Source organism: Bufo gargarizans, chromosome 3 (genome assembly GCF_014858855.1).
Source record: "Bufo gargarizans isolate SCDJY-AF-19 chromosome 3, ASM1485885v1, whole genome shotgun sequence".
Classification (NCBI taxonomy): domain Eukaryota; kingdom Metazoa; phylum Chordata; class Amphibia; order Anura; family Bufonidae; genus Bufo; species Bufo gargarizans.
This window is the reverse complement of record NC_058082.1, coordinates 298,962,912-298,986,883: the sequence shown is the minus strand read 5'-3', so window position 1 is coordinate 298,986,883 and position 23,972 is coordinate 298,962,912. Positions and strand designations below refer to the sequence as shown.

General features: G+C 43.6%; 1 protein-coding gene across 9 annotated transcripts in view; it reads right to left on the bottom strand.

Moving 5' to 3' along the window:
* ADGRB2 (adhesion G protein-coupled receptor B2) overlaps positions 1-23,972 on the bottom strand; it is a 509,181-nt gene that overhangs the window by 137,018 nt on the left and 348,191 nt on the right. For all 9 annotated transcript variants that reach the window (XM_044285131.1, XM_044285132.1, XM_044285129.1 and 6 more), the window contains one exon: positions 19,260-19,424. In XM_044285131.1, coding sequence (XP_044141066.1) covers positions 19,260-19,424 — 165 coding nt within the window. The remainder of the gene's footprint in view (positions 1-19,259; positions 19,425-23,972) is intronic.

Sequence of the window (23,972 nt, the reverse complement as noted above, 5' to 3'; positions counted from 1 at the left end):
TTGGCGTGGGGGAGCAGTTGGGTTTCACTACACAGATTCCATGGTCACAATTGACAACACCATCTGAGGTGAGAAATGTCCATGATCAACATTATCACCTATCAAAGACATTACCTCTGGGTGTCTGCTGTGTAAAGCAGCAGGCACCCTGCGGCTACAGGGCCCACTCGGCTACATGGTGGCTGTCCTGAAGAGTCTGTAACAAGGAAATTCACTGTGAATTCAGGTACAGTGCCTTGTAGGGCCCAACTGATTATAATAAAACTTTTCACTTAGCAATCCATTGTTTCAATCTGGAGAAATACTACTTTTAACCCATATGCAAATGAGCAATAAGTGCCCGGAGGCCAGGCACAAGCTCTCTGTGACCCATTACTCCAGAACCAGACAATATAAGTATGACCTTGTCTCTCAAAAAGAAGAGACAGAAGAAGCATGAAGAGTAAGGGTGCAGAGTGGCTTGGGCCCATCCGCGGTGCACTTAGAGGTTGTCCGGGTTCAGAGCTGAACCCGAACATAACCCCTCCTTCACTCATTCAGCATGAATTAGTGGAGCCTCCGCTTAGCAGTTACAATGCAAAAAAAACACAGGGCAAGGGGGAGCATAGGATCGCGAAATGCTCTGATGCTCCACTCATTCATGATGAATGAAGGAACAAGGGGTTATGTCCAGGTTCAGCTCCGAACCCGGACAACCCCTTTAACTGCTCATTTGCATATGGATTAAAGGTACTTGAAGCTAAGTGAAAGATATCACTACATTCAGCAAAGCCAGACTTTCAAGACATTGGGGGTCATTTACTATGAGTAGCGTTTTAGACGCCGGTCATAATAATCTCTGTGCACCGGCCTCTACATAACTTTGGTGCATTCACCGCCAGTCTAAATCTACGCCAGCTTCCTTGCTGGCGTAGATTTAGAACATTTTCTATGCCTAAAACAGGCGTAGAAAATGATAGATGATACCGCCTGCTGGCCCGCCCCCTTTTTTTTAGACCAGGTGTGTGTCACAGATTTCAGTGCGAATAACCTTTGTGCCGAAATTTGCGACGGATATACACCAGAAAACTGGCTTATATCTAAATGATCCCCATTGTTCGTGGTTTAGCAGTGAATTTGATGGTGATAGACCCACTTTAGCACAGTGTGTATTGAATATATATGTTTATATCACACATATGTAGATTTTTATAGACAACCTATTGAATCCTGAATCAACCATTGCACACACACAGACTCACCTCTCACTAATCTGTATGCCCGAGCATCTTGTAACAATTACAGAAACTTGGCTCATCTCTCACTATCATAACTAGGATGTCTCCTGTGGAATAATGTGGATCTCTTTGATTTATGTGGATATTCACCCTCAATCTATTTCTCTTTATGGGCTCCCGTATGACTTTCCAAACCTGCCCACAATAATGTTTGACCTTAATCTGTATATTGTCTCCTCGGGTACTTAAACACATTTATCATGTTGAACTTTATGTGCAGTGGAAAACTCTCCAAAGTGTATCTGGGGCACCATTGCTGAGCCTCCAGACTAACCCTTTATGAGCTGCAGAGCATGGGAAGACCTTCCGAAAAATCAAGCGTGAGAATAGAATCTTTTTAGTTTCTTTTACACTGATCATTTTTACAGTTATGTATTATCATATTTCTTTCAATAGTCCTCTGCACAGCATTTTGGTGATGCATTGTATATAGTGATATGTATGCATGTTTAGGTGATTAACCCCCTTATGACCAAGCGCCGTACATGTATGGCATGGGAATAAAGCTCCTGCAATCTAGCAGAAGCAAATCCGATCCCTGGCTGTCAGCAACAGTCGAGGACCCTAAGCAAAACACATAAGCAGTTTATTATACATTGTGTTACATAGTAACATAGTTAATACGGTTGAAGAAAGACATACGTCCATCAAGTTCAACCAAGGGATAGGTGGGGACACGAATCCCAGAAGGAAGTGTGGGGATTTGCTCTGGAAGGCAGCTTAGCGGACACAGTACAGAGGCAAAAGCAAGGTTGTAAAGCAAAGTTCAGTGTTTTATTCACACAATAGGAAAAACAAGCCAAAAGTAACAGTGTTCAGTTTTGGTGCCTGTTCACACCACACAAAGTCCACAGTGCAAAAACCTTCACCTGGTCAGTAGTTTTCCACCCGCAGTCCACAGCAGGCTTTAAAGGCCTGTTTCCCCAGCTCTCAAGACACAGACTCCACAGCTTCTCTGTCCTGGAGGATAATCCACACCAGCTGAACGTGCTGGCTGGGTTCTTTGGCTGCTCCCAATAAGAACCGGCCCGGATCGGCTTTACAGCCATACTAACAGCTGAAGTGTCAGACTGCAACTGCAAAACTGACACTTCAGGGAAAAAAACGGTTCTTACTTCACCGAGGCCAGGAACCTCGGTGACACGTATCTTCCGTCAATGACAGCCCCTTGTTCCTTCTTACTGAAGTGAGACTCAGATTTCTACACGTTTTCATAAGCATCGTCTAAACCCTTTTTGAAACTGTCCACTGTTCCTGCTGTGACCACGTACTGAGAAAGTTTATTCCACTGATTCACAGTTCTTACAGTAAAGAAGCTTTGACGCTTCTGGAGACTGAACTTTTTCTTTTTCAGTCGGAGGCAGTGCCCCCTTGTCTTTAGAGCACATTTTACATGGAACAGCTTTTCGCCGTATTTTTTGTATGGCCCATTTATATACTTAATCAGGTCCCCTCTTAGACGTCTCTTCTCAAGACTAAATAAATTCAATTCTTTTAATCTATCTTCATAACTAAGACCCTCCATGCCTCATATAATTTTAGTCGCTATCCTCTGTACTTTTTCCAGCTGCAGTGCATCCTTTTTATGTACTGGTGCCCGGAACTGAACTACATATTACAGATGAGGCCGCACCAACGCTTTGTAAAGTGGTAATATCACATCCCTGCCCCGCGAGTCCATGCCTTGTTTAATGCATGACAATATCCTGGTGGCCTTAGAAGTAGCTGATTGACATTGTATGCTGTAATTTAATCTACCATCCACAAGGACACCCAGATCCTTCTCTATAAGTGACTCTCCCAGTGTTACATCACCTAGGACATATAAAGCACAGAGATTATTGCTACCAAGATTCAGAACTTTACATTTGTCCACATTGAACCTCATTTGCCAAGTTGATACCCAATCACTCAGAGTGTTCAAGTCAGCTTGTAGTTTGTGGACATCTTACATAGACTGTACAGTTCTACACAGCTTAGTGTCATCTGCAAAATTAGATATGGTGCTATTTATCCCGTCCTCAATATCATTAATAAATTAAATAATAAAAGGCCCAGTACTGAACCTTGGGGTACACCACTTATAACCTCGGACCATTCTGAATAGGAACCATTGACCACAACTCTCTGGACACGGTCCTTCAGACAGTTTTCAATCCAATTACAAACTATACTATACTAAAAAAAAAAAAAATATTGTGTGTGCCTTTTGTGACATGTAGGGCACTTTTAAGGTTAATATTTTTGCATTTTTTTGTCTTATTTGGACTGTACATAAAAAACAACAAAATGTTTTAACAAAATGCGTTATAAATTTCCTTTCGGTCATTTTGATGCATATATTTGGGTAATAAGAAGGGGTATGGGTGCAGTTTGGGTGCAGTTTGCGTTAGTGGACCTGAAATGATATTTCTTTTTATAGTTTCACTTGATATTTATTGATTGTATTTTTAACAAATGTATGTATATTTTTTACATTGATATATTTTATTTATGTTATGTATCACTAAGGAGGCCATAACAGGTCTCTGGGAACATCATACCTTTTAAGTATTTTAAATCTTTAGTTTTTAACCAGTTACTGATGAAAGGAGCCCTGTAACCTTAGTTACTGGTAGAGCTAGTCTTGGTTTGCTAAGCAAGCAGAGGGCACTCAATACACGTGACTAGTGATACTATTGGCAGGTCTAGTAGGGACAGCAGCCCTGCCAAGACTGAAGAACACTTGTTGAGTAATCTTGGGTTACTCCTTCATTCAAAACATTAGCAGTTCTTTCATATTCTTGAGTCATCAGCCTTCGACTGTGCAATATATTTTCATCTGCATTTGAGGCTATATATATATATATATATATATATATATATATATATATATATATTAATATCTTAGGGAAATAGGAAATAGCCATAGCCAACAATGGCATTTGTGGAGACTAGGACCAATAAAAAGAGCTTTATACTCAAAGATGCACATTTTTCTGGTTTTATTTGAAATACGCCTTAGGGCTTTAATTCATTTTGATCCATATGTTTTTAAAAGGGTAAATGGCTCTGAAAAATTAAACAACAGTATTATAGCTATCGTGTATATTATATTAAAGCTATTTATGACATTTTTAAGAATCATTTGAAACGTAATGGGGGAGATTTATCAAAGCTGGCATTTCTAACACCAGTCTTGATCGCGAGATGTGCCAATATCATTATGCTAATAATTCTAACATAACTTGGCTGGTGTGTGTTCCAGAATCTTAGCTGGGAGCTGGTTGTACGTTTCAAGCATTATTTGCACCAGAAAACTAGTGTAAGTAAAGGCAAATATGTTGGGCTGATTAGGCTATGCACCACTTAAAATAGATTTAGATAAAACCGGCAAGTGTCTGCAAAAAGTCACAAATTTTCTAGCAAAATAGGGCTTTTAGCACTACTGTTCTGGAATAGAGGATATTATAATCTCATATGTACTGCTTATTTTATATGATTATTTCTGTTTATCATTTTCTGTCTATTTCACTATATATATGTAACCCCTGCAGAGAAAGCAGATGCTGTCGATTACATGCAGGGACTCACAGCAGCAGGTATTAGTGCTGATTCCTCGGAGGTGAAGTGGACTGAAAATCCCATGAGCAGCCAAAAGCAAGGGGACCAGGGAAAAAAGCTAAGGAAGGAAGAGAACAGGAATAGCAGCCATCTTAGAGACAGCAGCATGGCCAGGAGATAGAGAGACTGATATCTCCTCAGACAGAAGTGTGCCCAGCTTCTGTGCAGATATTACATCACAGTCTTGACAGCTCCTGTGTTTCCTGCATTAACCGTGCTGCTGCTGCATTAACCCTACAGCACAGTCCTGACAGCTTCTGTGTTTCCAGTGCGAGAAGGGAAAGCTCAGCTGCTGCACTAACCCTACAGCAAATCCTAGACAGCTCCTGTGTTTCCAGTGCGAGAAGGGAAAGTTTAACAACTGCACTAACCTTACAGCACAGCCCAGACAGCTCCTGTGTTTCCAGTGCGAGAAGGGAAAGCTCAGCTGCTGCACTAACCCTACAGCACAGCCTAGACAGCTCCTGTGTTTCCAGTGCAAGAAGGGAAAGCTCAGCTGCTGCACTAACCCTACAGCACAGCCCAGACAGCTCCTGTGTTTCCAGTGCGAGAAGCGAAAGCTCAGCAGCTGCACTAACCCTACAGCACAGCCTAGACAGCTCCTGTGTTTCCAGTGCGAGAAGCGAAAGCTCAGCAGCTGCACTAACCCTACAGCACAACCCAGACAGCTCCTGTGTTTCCAGTGCAAGAAGGGAAAGCTCAGCTGCTGCACTAACCCTACAGCACAGCCCAGACAGCTCCTGTGTTTCCAGTGCAAGAAGGGAAAGCTCAGCTGCTGCACTAACCCTACAGCACAACCCAGACAGCTCCTGTGTTTCCAGTATGAGAAGGGAAAGCTCAGCAGCTGCACTAACCCTACAGCACAGCCCAGACAGCTCCTGTGTTTCCAGTGCGAGAAGCGAAAGCTCAGCAGCTGCACTAACCCTACAGCACAGCCTAGACAGCTCCTGTGTTTCCAGTATGAGAAGGGAAAGCTCAGCTGCTGCATTAACCCTACAGCACAGCCCAGACAGCTCCTGTGTTTCCAGTGCGAGAAGCGAAAGCTCAGCTGCTGCACTAACCCTACAGCACAGCCCAGACAGCTCCTGTGTTTCCAATGTAAGAAGGGAAAGCACTGCCATCCAAGCTTCTGAATTTCCCAGACAGGACAATCATAAGTACACCAAAATTAGCGTGCCAACATTTTTTGCAATCGGCACCAACGATCGGACTGGGTTAATTGCTAGACGGTAGGGTATAGTAAGCTGAGTGCTAGGAGTAGATAGTTGGGAAGTGCATACTGTCTTTATCTCCCTAAGGAGAGTGTGATCACAATCATTGTTTACTGTTACAGTTGGCCAGGGGGTTATCTTAGACAGAATTGCAATCTGTACTTAGTTCCTTTTATTGCATTTCTTCACCATTGTTCACCCTTTCCCAAATAAATCTGTGGATCAGTTAACTCCTTCCTGGGGTGAGTGTGTACTGAGCTGGGCAGGGGTTTCCCAAGTCAGCCCCTGCCAGAAGAGTAAGACCCTCCTGCTATCCAATAGAGCTCATGTCAAAGTGAGTTGAAAAGCACCGTACACACTGCCTACCGAGAGTTGCCCAAAGTGGTGATTATATATATATATATATATATATATATATATATATATATATAAACGCACTGTATATAATGCAGATGGGGGATGAGTATAAAAGTATGGCCATGCAATCAGGTTTCCTGATGCAGTTTTGGAAGCCTTTATCAGGAATGGATCCTAAAAGGAGAGAAAATATAAAGGACAGATATGACTTCCCCTCTTTTTTTAATTCACTCCTGGTTTTGGCTTCAAAAACTGCATGCAGAAACCTGACCATGTGGCCATATCCCAATAGTTCACTGCAGGAACATGTATACCACTAAAGTCAACACCGCTAAGTCTATTTTCCCCCGATAATTTATTCTATACTTCATGATTCGAACGCGGTTCGCCGCACTTCTACCTAGTATTCATGACAGATGTTAAGATGTGCACGAATGCACCGTAAGTGCACGTCATACTACATGACGCATGCTTGTTTGACAGACATGAACACATTTTCTCCTTCTTTACATATTCCATGTGAAGGAGATAGAACATTTTGGAACAGTGCGTTACTTGGCTGCACATCACTGCCACATGATCACACCCTTAATTGCGGCAATGATGTGAATGTCGGTACGCTTTTTCGCAAATGTAATACATCAACATGGCAGATTTGCTTTTGAACGGTTACCTCATCGGAGAGGATTTACATGGCAGCATAATGGTGATCTGCTTGACTGGATGAGAATAATGTACAGTGCTTATAAGTTGGAAAGAGGCATCCCCAATGCATAGACTAATGTGTGTACAGTAATGGTCATAATCATTCACTATTTATTCACTAATTACACATCAATAATCATGTCACATTTTGCACAAAGAAACCTCCTAAATACGCCAGATATGCCGACATACTGTATTTCACATTGAAAGCTGTTGAGCGAAAATTGATGAACTGAGCCTGGAAACAGCGGCTGCTTATTGTAGGTGCATTACATAAAGCAGGCAGACAATTAGCTGTAAGTAAAGCACAGCGTGACAAATGAAACAACAGCATCCTCTGAGCGCTGTCTCAGTAATACAGAGTGATATGGGCACCACTACTGAAGACCCAGGGGAGTCACTATAATTCATAGGGCCCCATAACAAAATAAGATGGGGCCCCCACCACCTAGTGTAAGGAAATGAAAGGGGTTGTCCCAACAATATTCTACATTTTTCAAACCAGAATCTGAATCTGGATCATTTTGTAATTGCATATAATTAACAATTTATTATACCCACTGAGTTATTCACTGAAATCTATCTGTATAGCGCCACCTGCTGTTTGCGCTTTTTATAATTTCTCTGTCCTGCTCACTGAGATGGAAGCACTTCAGCTCAGTTCTATCCTAGGAAGGACACGCCTCCTGAGAAAAGGCACATCCCCTAAACTGACAGCTTGAAATCCATTTAGCAGTGACACTGGAGAAATGCTTGGGGGTATTTCTGGATCCACGTGAGGTACAGGGCTAGTTCTAAGTTTGCTGGAAAAGAGATTACTGTGTGCTATATGACAAATGATATTAACAAAGGGCATGGTAACATCCAGTTGTTATTTCATGTTATTTCCAGGAGGAATAACAGAGGCATACCCTAACTCACCTCTATAAAAAGGTGATCCATAGAGAGAACAATCATGTACTATAAAACAAGCCTAAGAGGGAAAGTAAATTATCTTTTGGAGAATTGTAGAAATTGCAGGGATTGTGTCGGACCTGCAATCATGGCATCTATCAGGGTTTTCATCAAGCTTTCCAGTATTCTTTGGCTCTGAGTGTACTTTCCTGTGATAGAAAAAATAGGATACTTTAAAGCTGTCACAGTTCTGCTACAAATGCTAAAATTCCATGACGCTTGTGTGATCAGGGACTAAGCTGCTTTATTTTCCCTAGTTTTATTTGGAGATGCAGGACTGCCGGGATTTCATGAATTTTAATTTCACTCTGCAAGTCAGCAATGCAGAGACTGTTAGTATCACGGCTCATACTCACAGTCTATGAACAGACTGTTGTTGTTTTCTGGTATTGAGATCCGGCAGAGGATCTCAATACCGGAAAAAACTTTTCTGTTTAGCCCTCGTGCATTCTGAATGGAAAGAGATCCGTTCAGGAGGCATCAGGATGTCTACCGTTCCAGCAGCATTGCGTTTTGTGACCAGACACAAAACTGCTGCAAGCATAAAAAATTGATCCGTCACCATTGACTTACATTGTTTTCAGTGCCGGATCCATTTTTGCAGGAGCCTAAAAAAACTGATCCGTCACTCATTGACTTTCAATGTATTTAGTGACGGATCCATATTATTTCCATTTTTATTTCACACAAACGCATCCTAACGAAACAGATGCATCTTGATGTGTGAAATAAAAATGGATTCTTTTAATTAACAACGCAAGTGTGAAAGTAGCCTTCGCTAAGAGACAGGGGGTCCCATGTTTTTTGATCCATCAAACAAACAAAAACATGGGTAGCCGCTGAAAACTAAACATTCCCATTGTGGTTCCCCAGTGAAAGCTGATGGCAAGGACTTCTAGCATTAAGCCATAAAAACTGTCCTAGAGTTTCCTATTATGTATCCCTTAAATGGTCACTTTAATTATATACAACTTTACATAAATCAATAACTAGTACAGGAGAATATAAGAAACTTTGTAATATACCTTATCAGAGAAAAAGGCCTTTTCCTGAATTTAGCACCTGTTTATCCTCCTTTCTATGAAATTTATGAGAAATCTGTCCTGTGAAAACAAGATGGGCTGCCTGCTCTCTGAAGGATCAGATTAAATCATCCCATTAAAGTCTGTGGGGAGTGGAGGGGGAGGGAGTGGGAGGAAGTGTACAGAGTCCAGACAACAAAGGGATGATTCAGTAGCTAATAGTAAGTGTTAATTTCACTCAAGTGCTTTGTTCACATCTATACTGCTTAGTACTTATCTGTAATGTCCTATATGGTGCTTCTCAGTGATTCTGTGTGAACGAGAGACAGTTAGGATGCAGAATCCGCTGTCTTCGTGTGCATTTTATGGGCAGACATTTTAAGCAGCTGGTCTCCCACCAGCTCAGGAACAACTGAGAATTACACATGCAGCATGCAAAGGAGAAAACTGCAAAAACAATAGCATCTGCTTAACCTATTCAGATTGGGTATGCTTTAGGTATGCCAAGTGCCAGGTTTACAACAAACAGTAGTTAACAAGCAAATGACATTTTTGAGGCATTCTGTGACATTTACAAAGCTCCTACAAAAGCTCTTACTTAACATCACTATAGACCTGGAGTAAGAAGGAGCCAAAAACCCCTGACAACTCTGAATGAAAGGACCCTGTAGAAATGTCATGCAGCTGGTGAATGGCCAATTCATGTTCATATTCTGCCTGTCGAACACTTTGTAGTTTACCTGAAAGCAGCTTATAAAACATGTCTTGCTCTCCTCACTCAGTTATATAGTGCATTGTATATTATCAGTGAGTGACACATTGTCACATTGGCACTAATAATAACAATAATGTATCACAGATATCTTGTAACTTAAACATAGAATCTGATGCTACGCTGATAAAATCTGCATTTGCCACAGTGCAGTGGAGGAGCATTGGTGTGTATATGATAAATCTAAAGATATAGGCCTCAGGAACATGGCAGAACACTCAGCAATCATCTCCATCGTATGGGGACAAGCGAACGATTCAGCGATTATTTGTCCCCCTAGAAAATCACTGTACAAGCGCAGCAGATCACTACCTGTACACCATGATCTGCTGCGCAGGAACAATGATTTTGCGCGCCGACGGCCCAACACAACCACCCGTTGAGCGTTTGCTCATTCCTTGGGTGACTGCTAGAAACTTTTACATGGTGAGATTATCGTGAGTGAGGGTTTCTACGAATGGGCTTCCCCGATCATCTGTCAGATGTAAAAGGTCCCTAAGTGTCTGCATAGAGCTTGATCTGGTGATTTATATTCTGGGAAACCTTCAGTAGAAATCCCCAGGAATTATGAAATGCAGCTCTGGGCTATAATAAAGGCTGTAAACCAGCATCACAGGAGATGTGCACCACAAGTACCATAAGTAATCATTTCTTTTTAGATACATTGATCCACCATGCACATTATATACTGTCTTATATATTTAGCCATGAGTTGCATGTTGAGCTACAAGAAAAGAATAAGATATGCATTGCTGGATTAACCTTTTCTTCCCCAGGATTGTCTTTGATATCATCTTAGATTGTTGGATTTAACTTGATCCGTTTTATATGAATGTTCAACATTTTGACCTTGTGGGTCCTTATCTTTTCTACAGGATTTAGTGCTACATTCATTATAGTTTATTTTACTGAAATGACACTTGGTAGTGGTTCGTGGTCACTCTTGGTGTATGCTAAGTCACTCCAAAGGACTTGTCCATTCCTACATAGCTCCAGCCTTCAATCTCTCCTGCACTGCTTTGAACCGTTACCCTCTGCATCGCATTGACTGTAAGTTGTTTTTTTGCCATCGGCCTTATTGCTGCCAAGTGTAATGAAGGGTTGTCACTGCTCATTGCACTGGATTTTTCATCTGCATTTGAAATATTCAACAGGCTGTAACATTTCAAAACACTTCCTCTCCCTTGGCATTTGCAAGGGTCCTTTAACGCGGGCAGGAAAGGTAACGGTAATGAGTTGCTGACGACGATAACAGCTTGTTGATACGCGCTCATTTAGGAACCTTCACATGGGCAGATAATTTGCTGAGTGAACGGCCACATGAACATGAGTGAATCGATTCTAATGACGACCAGACACTGCTCCGAAGCCGATCTTCCGCGCTTGCTCTCCTAATCAAAGCAGCGGTGCTGGCATGAAATTGTCAGGGCTGGGCTAAATATCTAGCACTGTCAATCTAGTGGCAGGTGGGCGCCTCATCCCTCGCAGGTAAAGAAGCCCCGCTTATGAGACGAATTGATTGTTAGAATCGATTTGCTTATCTCTAGGTCAGATCATACATCGTGTCGGCAGCACATCCTCTTTACAGTGGGGCACATGTGCTGCCAACAACAAGTAGTTTTCATGCTGGCATAAAAGTTCTGATCAGCCATCAAACAAGCTTGTCATTTGTTGGCTGACCGGCCTGTATAAGAAACCTCTTCAACAGTCTGTGTGCTGTGTTTTCTTCATTGCATCCCGACTTCCTAATTGGACATTTAGGGGGTCATTTATTAAGACCGTCATTTTAGACGCCAGTCTTAATATCCCCTATACCTGGCAGTGGATATAATATGTAGATAATTTTCTATGCCTAAGCCCCTTCGCCGCCCATGCCACACTCACTTTTTTAGACCTGGCGTGAGTGAGGAAAAGTCACAGATTGTGGAGCAAATAACCTTTGCACGGCAATCTGCACCAGAAATACACCTAATGTTGGTGTATTTCTGATTAGTAAATGACCCCCTTAGGGTCACTGGATGGTCTACTATTTCCTCACTTCTTATTCTTTTAGAATTCTGCATGACTCTGTCTCCAGACAGGGCGGCACTGCCAATTAGGCGAGGTGAGGCAATCACTTCAGGTGGCCCTGGAGATAAGTGGGGGCCACGGCAGGGCTGAGGGAAATGAGCGCTTCCATTGTGGAAGCACTCATCTCTCTATATTCAGCTGTATCACCGTCCTCAGGAGAGCAATACAACTGTAGGCTGCAGCGGGGCACAGGAGCCTCGTCTCCCTGACCCGCTCTTTCTGATCAAGCCTCGTGCCTGTAGCCTATCAGAGGCCGCGCAGTCAGCGCGATGACGTCATTATCATCTCGCCGCCTGAGCCAGGCAGCATACAGCGCTGGATGAGGCCTGCATCGCATTGCTGAAAGTGCCATGGAGGTAAGTATGTGTGTTTATTTTTTTTTATTTGACACCCTGCAGTTTGGTCAAATTGAGAAAGGGGGAAAAGAGCATTATGGGGGCATCTACTGGGGGACAATATAAGTGAACTTTATTTAGCACAGATTATGGGGGGCACTATATAGTAGAATTTTATTCTGGCACAGATTATGGGGGGCACAATATAGAGGAATTTTATTCTGCTGCAGATTATGGGGGCACTACAAAGGGGAATTTTATTCTGTCACAGATTATGGGGGGCACAATATAGAGGAATTTTATTCTGCCACAGATTATGGGGGCACTACAAAGGGGAATTTTATTCCGTCACAGATTATGGGGGCACTATATAGGGGAATTTTATTCTGACACAGATTATGGGGGCACTATATAGGGGAATTTTATTCAGGCACACATTTTATGGGGGCACTATATAGGGAAATTTTATTCTGGCATAGATTGTGGGGGGCACTATATAAGGGAGTTTTATTCTGGCACAGATTATGGGGGCAATATGGGGGAATCTACTGGGGGCACTATATAGAAGTATTTTATACTGGCACACATTGTAGGGGAAATATGGGGACATTATATCTACTGGGGGCACTAAGAGGGGGTATTTTTGTACTGGCACACACAAGGCAGTATTGACACATGTTATGGGGGGCACTATTAGGACATTGGCTATAGTGGGGCCACTAAGAGGGGATATTTTATGCACTGGGATACAGTAAGGGCATTGGCACACGTTATGGGGGCACTATGGGGACATTGGCTATACTGGGGTCACTAAGAGGGGGTATTTTATGTACTGGCACAAAGTAGGGACATTGGCACATGTTATGGGGCACTATGGGGAAACTGGTTCTATTAGGAGCACAGAGGAGGTATTTTTTGTATTACGGGGGCATTTATTTTGTACTGGCACACATTATGGGGCATTATTTTGTACTGGCACACATTATGGGACATTATTTTGTACTGGCACACATTATGGGGGCATTATTTTGTACTGGCACCCATTATAAGGGGCATTTATATGCTGTAGTATAGTATTGGGGAGCACAGTGGGCACAGTACTGGGGGTGACAGGATGGGATGTTCAGAAGGTGAGAGGATGATGGAAAAATAGGAAACTAAGATGTATGTCAATCTCTGCAGAGATGAGACATGGCTTAAAGAAAGCATCATGATGGTCTGGTCTCAAAGGAGAAGATGAGGAAAGATAACGTCTACATTAGAGGAGGCATCAGTGGATGTAAGAGGTATGTGCCGCTGTATTACCCTGCATGTTTTGTAGCACTGTATATAATGTAAGGAGGGAAAATGTTAGGTTTAGAATTTGGCATGGGGATGGGGGTGGGGTTTTGCTGTTTGAATTTTTGCCTCAGGCAGCAGAAAGGCTAGGTGCACCCCTCTCTCCAGATAACCATGTTTTCCCTCCTCCCTTCTCATATACAGTACGGATGGTATCTGACCCACCTCTCCATCATTTGTACCTGTGTTATAGATAAATCTGTATCACTCGTGCATAGACAGTCATAGGTCTCGTACATGGCTGGGAAGGTGATGGAGGAACTATCCTTTGCCTCAATCACCTCTTCGCCACCAGCTATTTACCATCTATTTAAGCTTATTTTATTTCTGCTAGCTAATAACAAATGGCAGTGATGATGCGGGATTCTGGCTCATGTTGCCAGTCATACAGTAAATTGCAAATCCTTTTTGTATTATAATGTGACAGCGAATTTACTAGTCCTAAAATTTTCATGCACTTCTGTTCTGGACGTTTGATTCATCTCTCCTGATATATCTGTTTTAGTAATAACCGGGCTCATTTATTAAGACCACCATTTTCCACACAGGTCTTAAAGGGGTTGTCCAGGCTTTTACTATTGATGACCTGTCCTCAGGCAAGTTAATCAACATCGGAGAGGTAGGTGTCCAGCACCCGGCACCCCCGCTGATCAGCTGAATGTGGAGATGGTGCTCGCAGTATTCACACGCCGTCTCCTTCTATCTTCCAGTTAACCACTGCTGTCTTTGCCATAGACAGCAGAAGCTGACAGGAAGAGAGAAGGAAGATGGAAAGTAAGCACTACACGCGCTGTTTCCTCATACAGCTGATTGGCGGGTGCTGGACACCTGCCTCTCTGATGTTGATTAACTTGCCTGAGGATAGGTCATCAATAGTAAATACCCAGACAACCCCTTTATGTGTGTATGTACTGCTGGAAGCGCCAAAGTTATGTGAAGGTGCAGGCCTCTTCATAACTTTGGCGCTCCGTCCAGCAGGACGTGTGACAGCTTTAACTCTACACCAGCTCTCTTGCTGGCGTAGATTTAGGCCATTTTCTATGGCAAAAACCGGCACAGAAAATGATGAATGAGACAGGTCTGTCGGCTCGCCCACACCATGTCCCCTTTTCTCGATTTGTTGTAAAAGTGGCTGGGAAAAGTTGCAGATTTTGCCACAAAATGGCATGCGACAAAATCTACAACTGATATACTGTACACTACAAAAGTGGAGTATATCATTTCATAAATGAGCTTCTTGTATTCTCCAGGGAATAATTCTGTAGTGTTTCTTCCTAAAACTCAGCTTTGTTCCATTCCTCTGTTACTCCTTCTATATTTCCGAATAAATTGACAACTGGGTGTTACCATTTTCTTTGTCAAGGTGTGTGTTTCTACAAAAGTCTGAAAGTGATTGGATATTGTGAGATATAGTCCATGGAAAAAGGGGGGACGGGACGGACCCCTGACTGGTAACATACAGTTTTCAATTTAGTCATAAACCTCTATTAGGAATAACAGAGGAATAACACAACACAGACAGAATTATTTCATGGGGAATACACTTATTTTCTAAAACAGGTATGGTGACAGGTCCTCTTTAAGACTGTATATTCTAATGATGGGAATAGTATACCATACTCATGATTTTTCTATTAAAGAGCAAATGTGCAAGAAAAGGAAATGGAAAGTAAATGTGTTAGTCTTTCTGCCATTCCCCACCTGCGGAGCCAGAACCAGGAACAGGAGAGAAGCACGACCAGAACAGTGTCCGAATAGCCGTGTCATGGGGTCAGAGAATTCTGCTCCACCCCCTCCAGCCTCCCCCTGCTGTCGCAGTTCAGTGATCTATGGTTTATCCGTACTTTATCAGGCAGTAAATACCTTTGAAGTAAAACTTATTTTTCATGTTTTTTTGTGGTGTGTTCACTGTTCCATTCTCTGTGTATTTGATGTTTATAGCTGAGGGGTTCCTTTTGCATAGTACTGGGGTTGAGGTGAGGAGATGTTGGCTTACGTTTTGTATGTACAATTTTAAATGTTCTGTTTTTTTCCTGTGAAATAAAGCTTTTGTATACTCAAATACATTTCGGTGTGCCCTTGTCCTTTTCCACACTTCTCGTTTTTAGGTATATGTTTGTTGTATGTGTGGTTGCTGCAGCATCAAGATAATCGTAGGTGGTGGTGCCCGACTTTAGAGTGATCAATGATCAGTGGAGGTGAGTAATAAAACTTTTTCTTATATTTTTAACACTTTCTGACTCATATTCTCTGTATATATATATATATATATATATATATATATATATATATATATATATATATAGTGGTAATGTGTATAGGAAAGTAGTGGAGAAAGTGTATATCTCACCCAGGTTCCTTAGCTGGGTGACATAGCAGAAATCCAGAAGGAGGCATTTGCTTCAGCAGAGCATAGTTTGCTGGAGCTCTTTGTTTAGTTTATATGGGATGGATTTCTTTGGACTGGGAGATAGGTTTGGTAGTGGGATTTCCCAGTCCACACCCCTCCATTACATGTTTTCCCCCAGCCTGAGGTGATCCCAGGTGAGACCTGCTGGGATCATCTCTGGGGTATAAAGCAGACCTCAGAATACCAGTCTGGGGGAATGAAGCCTGGAGGGCTGACCTGTGTGGTTAGAGCTTGGTGACTGGCTGCCTGTGAGACTGAGTGAAGCCTGACCTTCCCTGGTATGAACAGGATTCTATAGGTGAGACAGGAACCGCCTGAGTATTATGTAGAGCCCAGACGGGCAGGTATTTATTTTGTTTTATGTTAAGTTATGCTATGCTAGTGCTGTAACTTCACCTCTCTGAGTGACGCAATAACTTGGATGCTAATCTGTTATGCTGAAGTGACCAAATAAAGCACGATTTGGACTTTGAAACTGTTGTCTCTGTGAAAATCTGTCATTGTCAACCCTACTGTGAGTACAGATCCCTACAATATATTATATATATATATATATATATATATATATATATATATATATATATATATATATATTAACTGTAGAAGCAAGCAGCACTCCAACACATAATAAAGTGAAAAAAAGAAAGAGCCTTTCTCAAGCCTTGAGAAAGGCTCTGGTATAGAGCCGAAACGTCGCAACACTATATGGGTGAATAAACTTTCTTTTTTTTCACTTTATTATGTTTTGGAGTGCTGCTAGCTTCTACAATTTATATATTGGGTAAGCTTGTCTCCATTGATTTCTGCACCCGGTTTAGATTTTTTATTTTGCAATTTAAGTCGGTGCTGCCTCTTGTTTTTCTTTTTTGTATATATATATATATATATATATATATATATATATATATATTTATACCCTCACTTCACACTTTACACCATCCACTGGTATTGTGGCCATGTTGCCCCAGCGTTATAGCATATGGCAAGACCTCCAGATGCTGCCACCACCCTATATAACATCACAATAAGTACAGCTCTGGACACTGTTGCCCCCCTCACACACAACAAAACCCGAAAAAATGAACAGACAACGTTGGCACACCAACCTGACCAAAAAACTCAGACAAGCTTCCAGGACTGCTGAGCGGCGATGGAAGAATTCCAATTCTAAAGATCATTTCACCGCATACAAGCAATCCCTCCTCATATTCAAATCCTCACTCGCTGATGCAAAACAGGCCTACTTCTCATCTCACATATCTTCCCTAAACAACTTTTTAACACTTTTAACTCCCTTCTCCGTCCTCCAGTGCCCCCACCCTCTCCTCTCATCTCAGCTGAGGGCTTTGCCAAATACTTCAAACAAAAGATAGTCAACATCAAAGAAAGCTTCAGTACACAGTCCCCACGGACCCTCTACACAACTGCTCAGTCCTCTTCTCCCAAAACCCGCTTCTCCACCATCACAGAAGAAAAACTCTCCACTCCACTCTCCAGATCTCATGTGACCACCTGTTCACTTCACCCAATCCCATCCCACCTTATTCCTAACCTCACCACAGTGTTTATCCCAGCCCTAACTCTTCAACCTATCATTAACCTCTGGTGTCTTCCCCTCTGCTTTTAAACTCACTACCATTACACCCCTCCTCAAAAAAACTTCACTTGACCCATCTGCTTTGTCCAGTTATCGCCCCGTATCACTTCTTCAGTATGCCTCAAAGCTACTTGAACAACATGTCCATTCAAAACTGTCCTCTCACCTCTCCTCCTGTTCCCTCTCTGGCTTCTGACCCCACCACTCGACTGAGACTGCCCTTACCAAAGTCACCAATGACCTACTAACAGCCAAAACCAAGAAACAATACTCTGTCCTCCTTCTCCTTGACCTGTCCTCGGCCTTAGACACTGTTGACCACTCCCTTTTGTTGCAAACTCTCTCATCTCTTGTCATCACTGATCTGGCCCTCTCCTGGATCACATCATACCTCACAGAACGGACATTTTGTGTCTCCCACTCGCGCACCACCTCCTCGTCTCATTCCCTCTCTGTTGGTGTCCCGCAAGGCTCTGTCCTAGGACCCATGCTCTTCTCTATCTACACTTTTGGCTTGGGACAGCTCATAGAGTCCCATGGCTTTCAGTATCACTCTTATGCTGACGACACACAAATCTACCTCTCTGGTCCAGATATCACCACCTTACTATCAAGAATCCCACAATGTCTATCTTCTATCATCCTTCTTCGCCTTTCGCTTTCTAAAACTTAACATGGATAAAACAGAATTCATCATCTTTCCCCCATCTTGCTCAACCCCCCCAACAGACCTATTATGATCAATGGCTGCACACTATCCCTGGTCAACCAAGTCTGCTGCCTTGGAGTGACCTTGGATTCTGCCCTTTCCTTCCGACCGCACATCCAAGCCCTTTCCACCACCTGCTGCCTCCAACTCAAAAACATCTCCCGCATCCGACCTTTCCTTAACTACTAGACTACTGCAACAGTCTCCTCTGTGGCCTTCTATCTAGCCCTCTCGAACCCCTCCAATCTATCCTCAACTCTGCAGTCCGACTTATTCACCTCTCGCCCTATTACTCCTCTGCCTCTCCCTTCTGCCAATCCCTTCACTGGCTCCCCATTGCCCAGCGAATTCACTTCAAAGTACTAACAAATACATACAAGGCCGTCCATAACCTGTTCCCTTGCTACATCTCGGAGCTAATTTCCTGATACATCACCACACGCACTCTCCGATCCTCACAAGACCTCCTTCTCTCCTCTCCTCTTATCACCTCTTCCCACAATCGCCTCCAAGATTTCTCCCGCGCATCCCCCGAACTCGCTACCCTAACATATCAGACTCTCACCTACAGTGGAATCCTTCAAAAGAAACCTGAAAACCCACCTCTTCAGACAAGCCTACAACCAGTGACCCTGCGGCCTCTATACCGCCATGACCAACTTCATCCGCACCTACTGTGTCCTTCTCCCATACCATGTAGATTGTAAGCCCTCACGGGCAGAGCCCTCTCTCCTTCTGTACCAGTTTGTAACTCGTCTTGTTCATGCTTAGTGTAAATGTCTGTATTATGTATGTATACCTCTTCTCATATGTACAGCGCTATGGAATGAATGGTGCTTTAATAATAAATAATAATAACATTTTATGTATTTTGTAAAAGGTAAAAGAGCTGTGTATACCAGGGCAAGTAGCTGTGTTGTTGCAATTCCGTGTCTCCCTCAGTGGACCACTGCACAACGTTCCATATGGAGATGACACACAGGAGCGGGTGCGTACTTGAGTGCCTAGACCACATGTCGTTGAGCAAACTCCCCACTGTGACCATCCTTCAGCAGCAGGATCACCTGAAACAGCAAAGAGAATCCAGGGTTAACACTTGGCAGAGTGATGCACCTAACAAGCATAATCCCATCTTTGTCAAAGTGTGACATTTGTAGATTAATAATAAGGTACACGGTTTAATCCCTTTTTCTGTATTATTCCGCTAACTGCCACTGTGATAAAGCATTTTGCTAAGGCCAACATTTTGTCACAGGTAGATTTTATGGCGTGTCTATCTTAATTAGTGAGGCTGACAATCTGCTTTATTCCTTCCCCCTTACGTTGCATTCCCTAAATACCTAGATAGTCTGAACAGCCTTTACGAAAATACACACAACCCGCACCAATCATATTGCCAGTCTGGGGTACCATAGGAGAATTACACAACAACGGCTTAGAGTGTGCCAAGGATAAGACAATGGCGAAATCCCCTCCTTATGTGGGTGGAATACATTCATTCTCCGAGAATAGAAATGTGTGCGGAGGCACACACACGAACAAACACACACAAAACACACAAAGCTCTGACATAAGGGCATCATTAGCAGGCACATAAATATTCATATAATCAGGCTCCCTTTCCCTTGCCTTCTGTCATAAGCGTACTTGGACTTCATCAATCTCCAGCCGAATAGAAGAAGTGGATTCATAAATCAGAAGGACTGGGACCACTTTGTGTTGGAATCATGACCAGAAAAATGCTGAATAAATAAGTTCGAACCGTAGAATAAATAGATTATTTTCCTCCGTTCATGCTCATTCTCATGGCCCTCCAGAAAAATAGGAAACACATATATTCTACAAATGATTTGGTGCATAAAGACAGGGAGAAGGTTCAATTTATATGTCGCATTCCCAGCCTGAAAAAGGTATTTCCCCTGTCTGCCAATCTAGAGAATAATGTAGGTGCCAAAAATAAAGCGGAAAACAAATAACGGGAGTGTGGAAGCCTGCATGCAGGACCCATGGGGTGTACCAGTGTGACAGGTCATTTTTTAGAAGAGGACGCAAGGAGCTGAGGAAAACTAAAGAGTCAATTCTCATGCTATCTACCGGGCAACTCCGTCTACAAGTCACCCATAGCACAGGGATGAACGATTTATCAATTAAACAGACCATTATTTTTATCGCACTCATTTTTGGATAAAGCTAGCTAATACGTTTCTGAGCACAATCCAGCAATTGGAAATACACTGAAGACTACCATTAAAAATAATATATCATGATTAGAGTTGAGCGAACACCTGGATGTTCGGGTTCGAGAAGTTCGGCCGAACATCCCGGAAATGTTCGGGTTCGGGATCCGAACCCGATCCGAACTTCGTCCCGAACCCGAACCCCATTGAAGTCAATGGGGACCCGAACTTTTCGGCACTAAAAAGGCTGTAAAACAGCCCAGGAAAGAGCTAGAGGGCTGCAAAAGGCAGCAACATGTAGGTAAATCCCCTGCAAACAAATGTGGATAGGGAAATGAATTAAAATAAAAATAAAATAAATAAAAATTAACCAAAATCAATTGGAGAGAGGTTCCATAGCAGAGAATCTGGCTTCCCGTCACCCACCACTGGAACAGTTTATTCTCAGATATTTAGGCCCCGGCACCCAGGCAGAGGAGAGAGGTCCCGTAACAGAGAATCTGTCTTCATGTCAGCAGAGAATTAGTCTGCATGTCATAGCAGAGAATGAGGCTTCACGTCAGCCACCACTGCAACAGTCCATTGGCATATATTTAGGCCCAGCACCCAGGCAGAGGAGGGAGGTCCCGTAACAGAGAATCTGTCTTCATGTCAGCAGAGAATTAGTCTGCATGTCATAGCAGAGAATGAGGCTTCACGTCAGCCACCACTGCAACAGTCCATTGGCATATATTTAGGCCCAGCACACACACAGGCAGAGGAGAGAGGTCCCGTAACAGAGAATCTGGCTTCATGTCAGCAGAGAATCAGTCTGCATGTCATAGCAGAGAATGAGGCTTCACGTCAGCCACCACTGCAACAGTCCATTGGCATATATTTAGGCCCAGCACACACACAGGCAGAGGAGAGAGGTCCCGTAACAGAGGATCTGGCTTCATGTCAGCAGAGAATCAGTCTGCATGTCATAGCAGAGAATCAGGCTTCACGTCAGCCACCACTGCAACAGTCCATTGTCATAAATTTAGGCCCAGCACCCAGGCAGAGGAGAGAGGTCCCGTAACAGACAATCTGGCTTCATGTCAGCAGAGAATTAGTCTGCATGTCATAGCAGAGAATGAGGCTTCACGTCAGCCACCACTGCAACAGTCCATTGGCATATATTTAGGCCTAGCACACAGGCAGAGGAGAGAGGTCCCGTAACAGACAATCTGGCTTCATGTCAGCAGAGAATCAGTCTGCATGTCATAGCAGAGAATGAGGCTTCACGTCACCCACCACTGCAACAGTCCATTGGCATATATTTAGGCCTAGCACACAGGCAGAGCAGAGAGGTCCCGTAACAAACAATCTGGCTTCATGACAGCAGAGAATCAGTCTGCATGTCATAGCAGAGAATGAGGCTTCACGTCACCCACCACTGCAACAGTCCATTGGCATATATTTAGGCCTAGCACACAGGCAGAGCAGAGAGGTCCCGTAACAGACGATCTGGCTTCATGTCAGCAGAGAATCAGTCTGCATGTCATAGCAGAGAATGAGGCTTCACGTCAGCCACCACTGCAACAGTCCATTGGCATATATTTAGGCCCAGCACACACACAGGCAGAGGAGAGAGGTCCCGTAACAGAGAATCTGTCTTCATGTCAGCAGAGAATTAGTCTGCATGTCATAGCAGAGAATCAGGCTTCACGTCAGCCACCACTGCAACAGTCCATTGGCATATATTTAGGCCTAGCACACAGGCAGAGGAGAGAGGTCCCGTAACAGACAATCTGGCTTCATGTCAGCAGAGAATCAGTCTGCATGTCATAGCAGAGAATGAGGCTTCACGTCAGCCACCACTGCAACAGTCCATTGGCATATATTTAGGCCTAGCACACAGGCAGAGCAGAGAGGTCCCGTAACAGACAATCAGGCTTCATGACAGCAGAGAATCAGTCTGCATGTCATAGCAGAGAATGAGGCTTCACGTCACCCACCACTGCAACAGTCCATTGGCATATATTTAGGCCTAGCACACAGGCAGAGCAGAGAGGTCCCGTAACAGACAATCTGGCTTCATGTCAGCAGAGAATCAGTCTGCATGTCATAGCAGAGAATGAGGCTTCACGTCAGCCACCACTGCAACAGTCCATTGGCATATATTTAGGCCCAGCACACACACAGGCAGAGGAGAGAGGTCCCGTAACAGAGAATCTGTCTTCATGTCAGCAGAGAATTAGTCTGCATGTCATAGCAGAGAATCAGGCTTCACGTCAGCCACCACTGCAACAGTCCATTGGCATATATTTAGGCCTAGCACACAGGCAGAGGAGAGAGGTCCCGTAACAGACAATCTGGCTTCATGTCAGCAGAGAATCAGTCTGCATGTCATAGCAGAGAATGAGGCTTCACGTCAGCCACCACTGCAACAGTCCATTGGCATATATTTAGGCCTAGCACACAGGCAGAGCAGAGAGGTCCCGTAACAGACAATCTGGCTTCATGACAGCAGAGAATCAGTCTGCATGTCATAGCAGAGAATGAGGCTTCACGTCACCCACCACTGCAACAGTCCATTGGCATATATTTAGGCCTAGCACACAGGCAGAGCAGAGAGGTCCCGTAACAGACGATCTGGCTTCATGTCAGCAGAGAATTAGTCTGCATGTCATAGCAGAGAATGAGGCTTCACGTCAGCCACCACTGCAACAGTCCATTGGCATATATTTAGGCCCAGCACACACACAGGCAGAGGAGAGAGGTCCCGTAACAGAGAATCTGTCTTCATGTCAGCAGAGAATTAGTCTGCATGTCATAGCAGAGAATCAGGCTTCACGTCACCCACCACTGCAACAGTCCATTGGCATATATTTAGGCCCAGCACCCAGGCAGAGGAGGGAGGTCCCGTAACAGAGAATCTGTCTTCATGTCAGCAGAGAATTAGTCTGCATGTCATAGCAGAGAATGAGGCTTCACGTCACCCACCACTGCAACAGTCCATTGGCATATATTTAGGCCTAGCACACAGGCAGAGGAGAGGTTCATTCAACTTTGGGTAGCCTCGCAATATAATGGTAAAATGAAAATAAAAATAGGATTGAATGAGGAAGTGCCCTGGAGTCCAATAATATATGGTTATGGGGAGGTAGTTAATGTCTAATCTGGACAAGGGACGGACAGGTCCTGTGGGATCCATGCCTGGTTCATTTTTATGAACGTCAGCTTGTCCACATTGGCTGTAGACAGGCGGCTGCGTTTGTCTGTAATGACGCCCCCTGCCGTGCTGAATACACGTTCAGACAAAACGCTGGCTGCCGGGCAGGCCAGCACCTCCAAGGCATAAAAGGCTAGCTCTGGCCACGTGGACAATTTAGAGACCCAGAAGTTGAATGGGGCCGAACCATCAGTCAGTACGTGGAGGGGTGTGCACACGTACTGTTCCACCATGTTAGT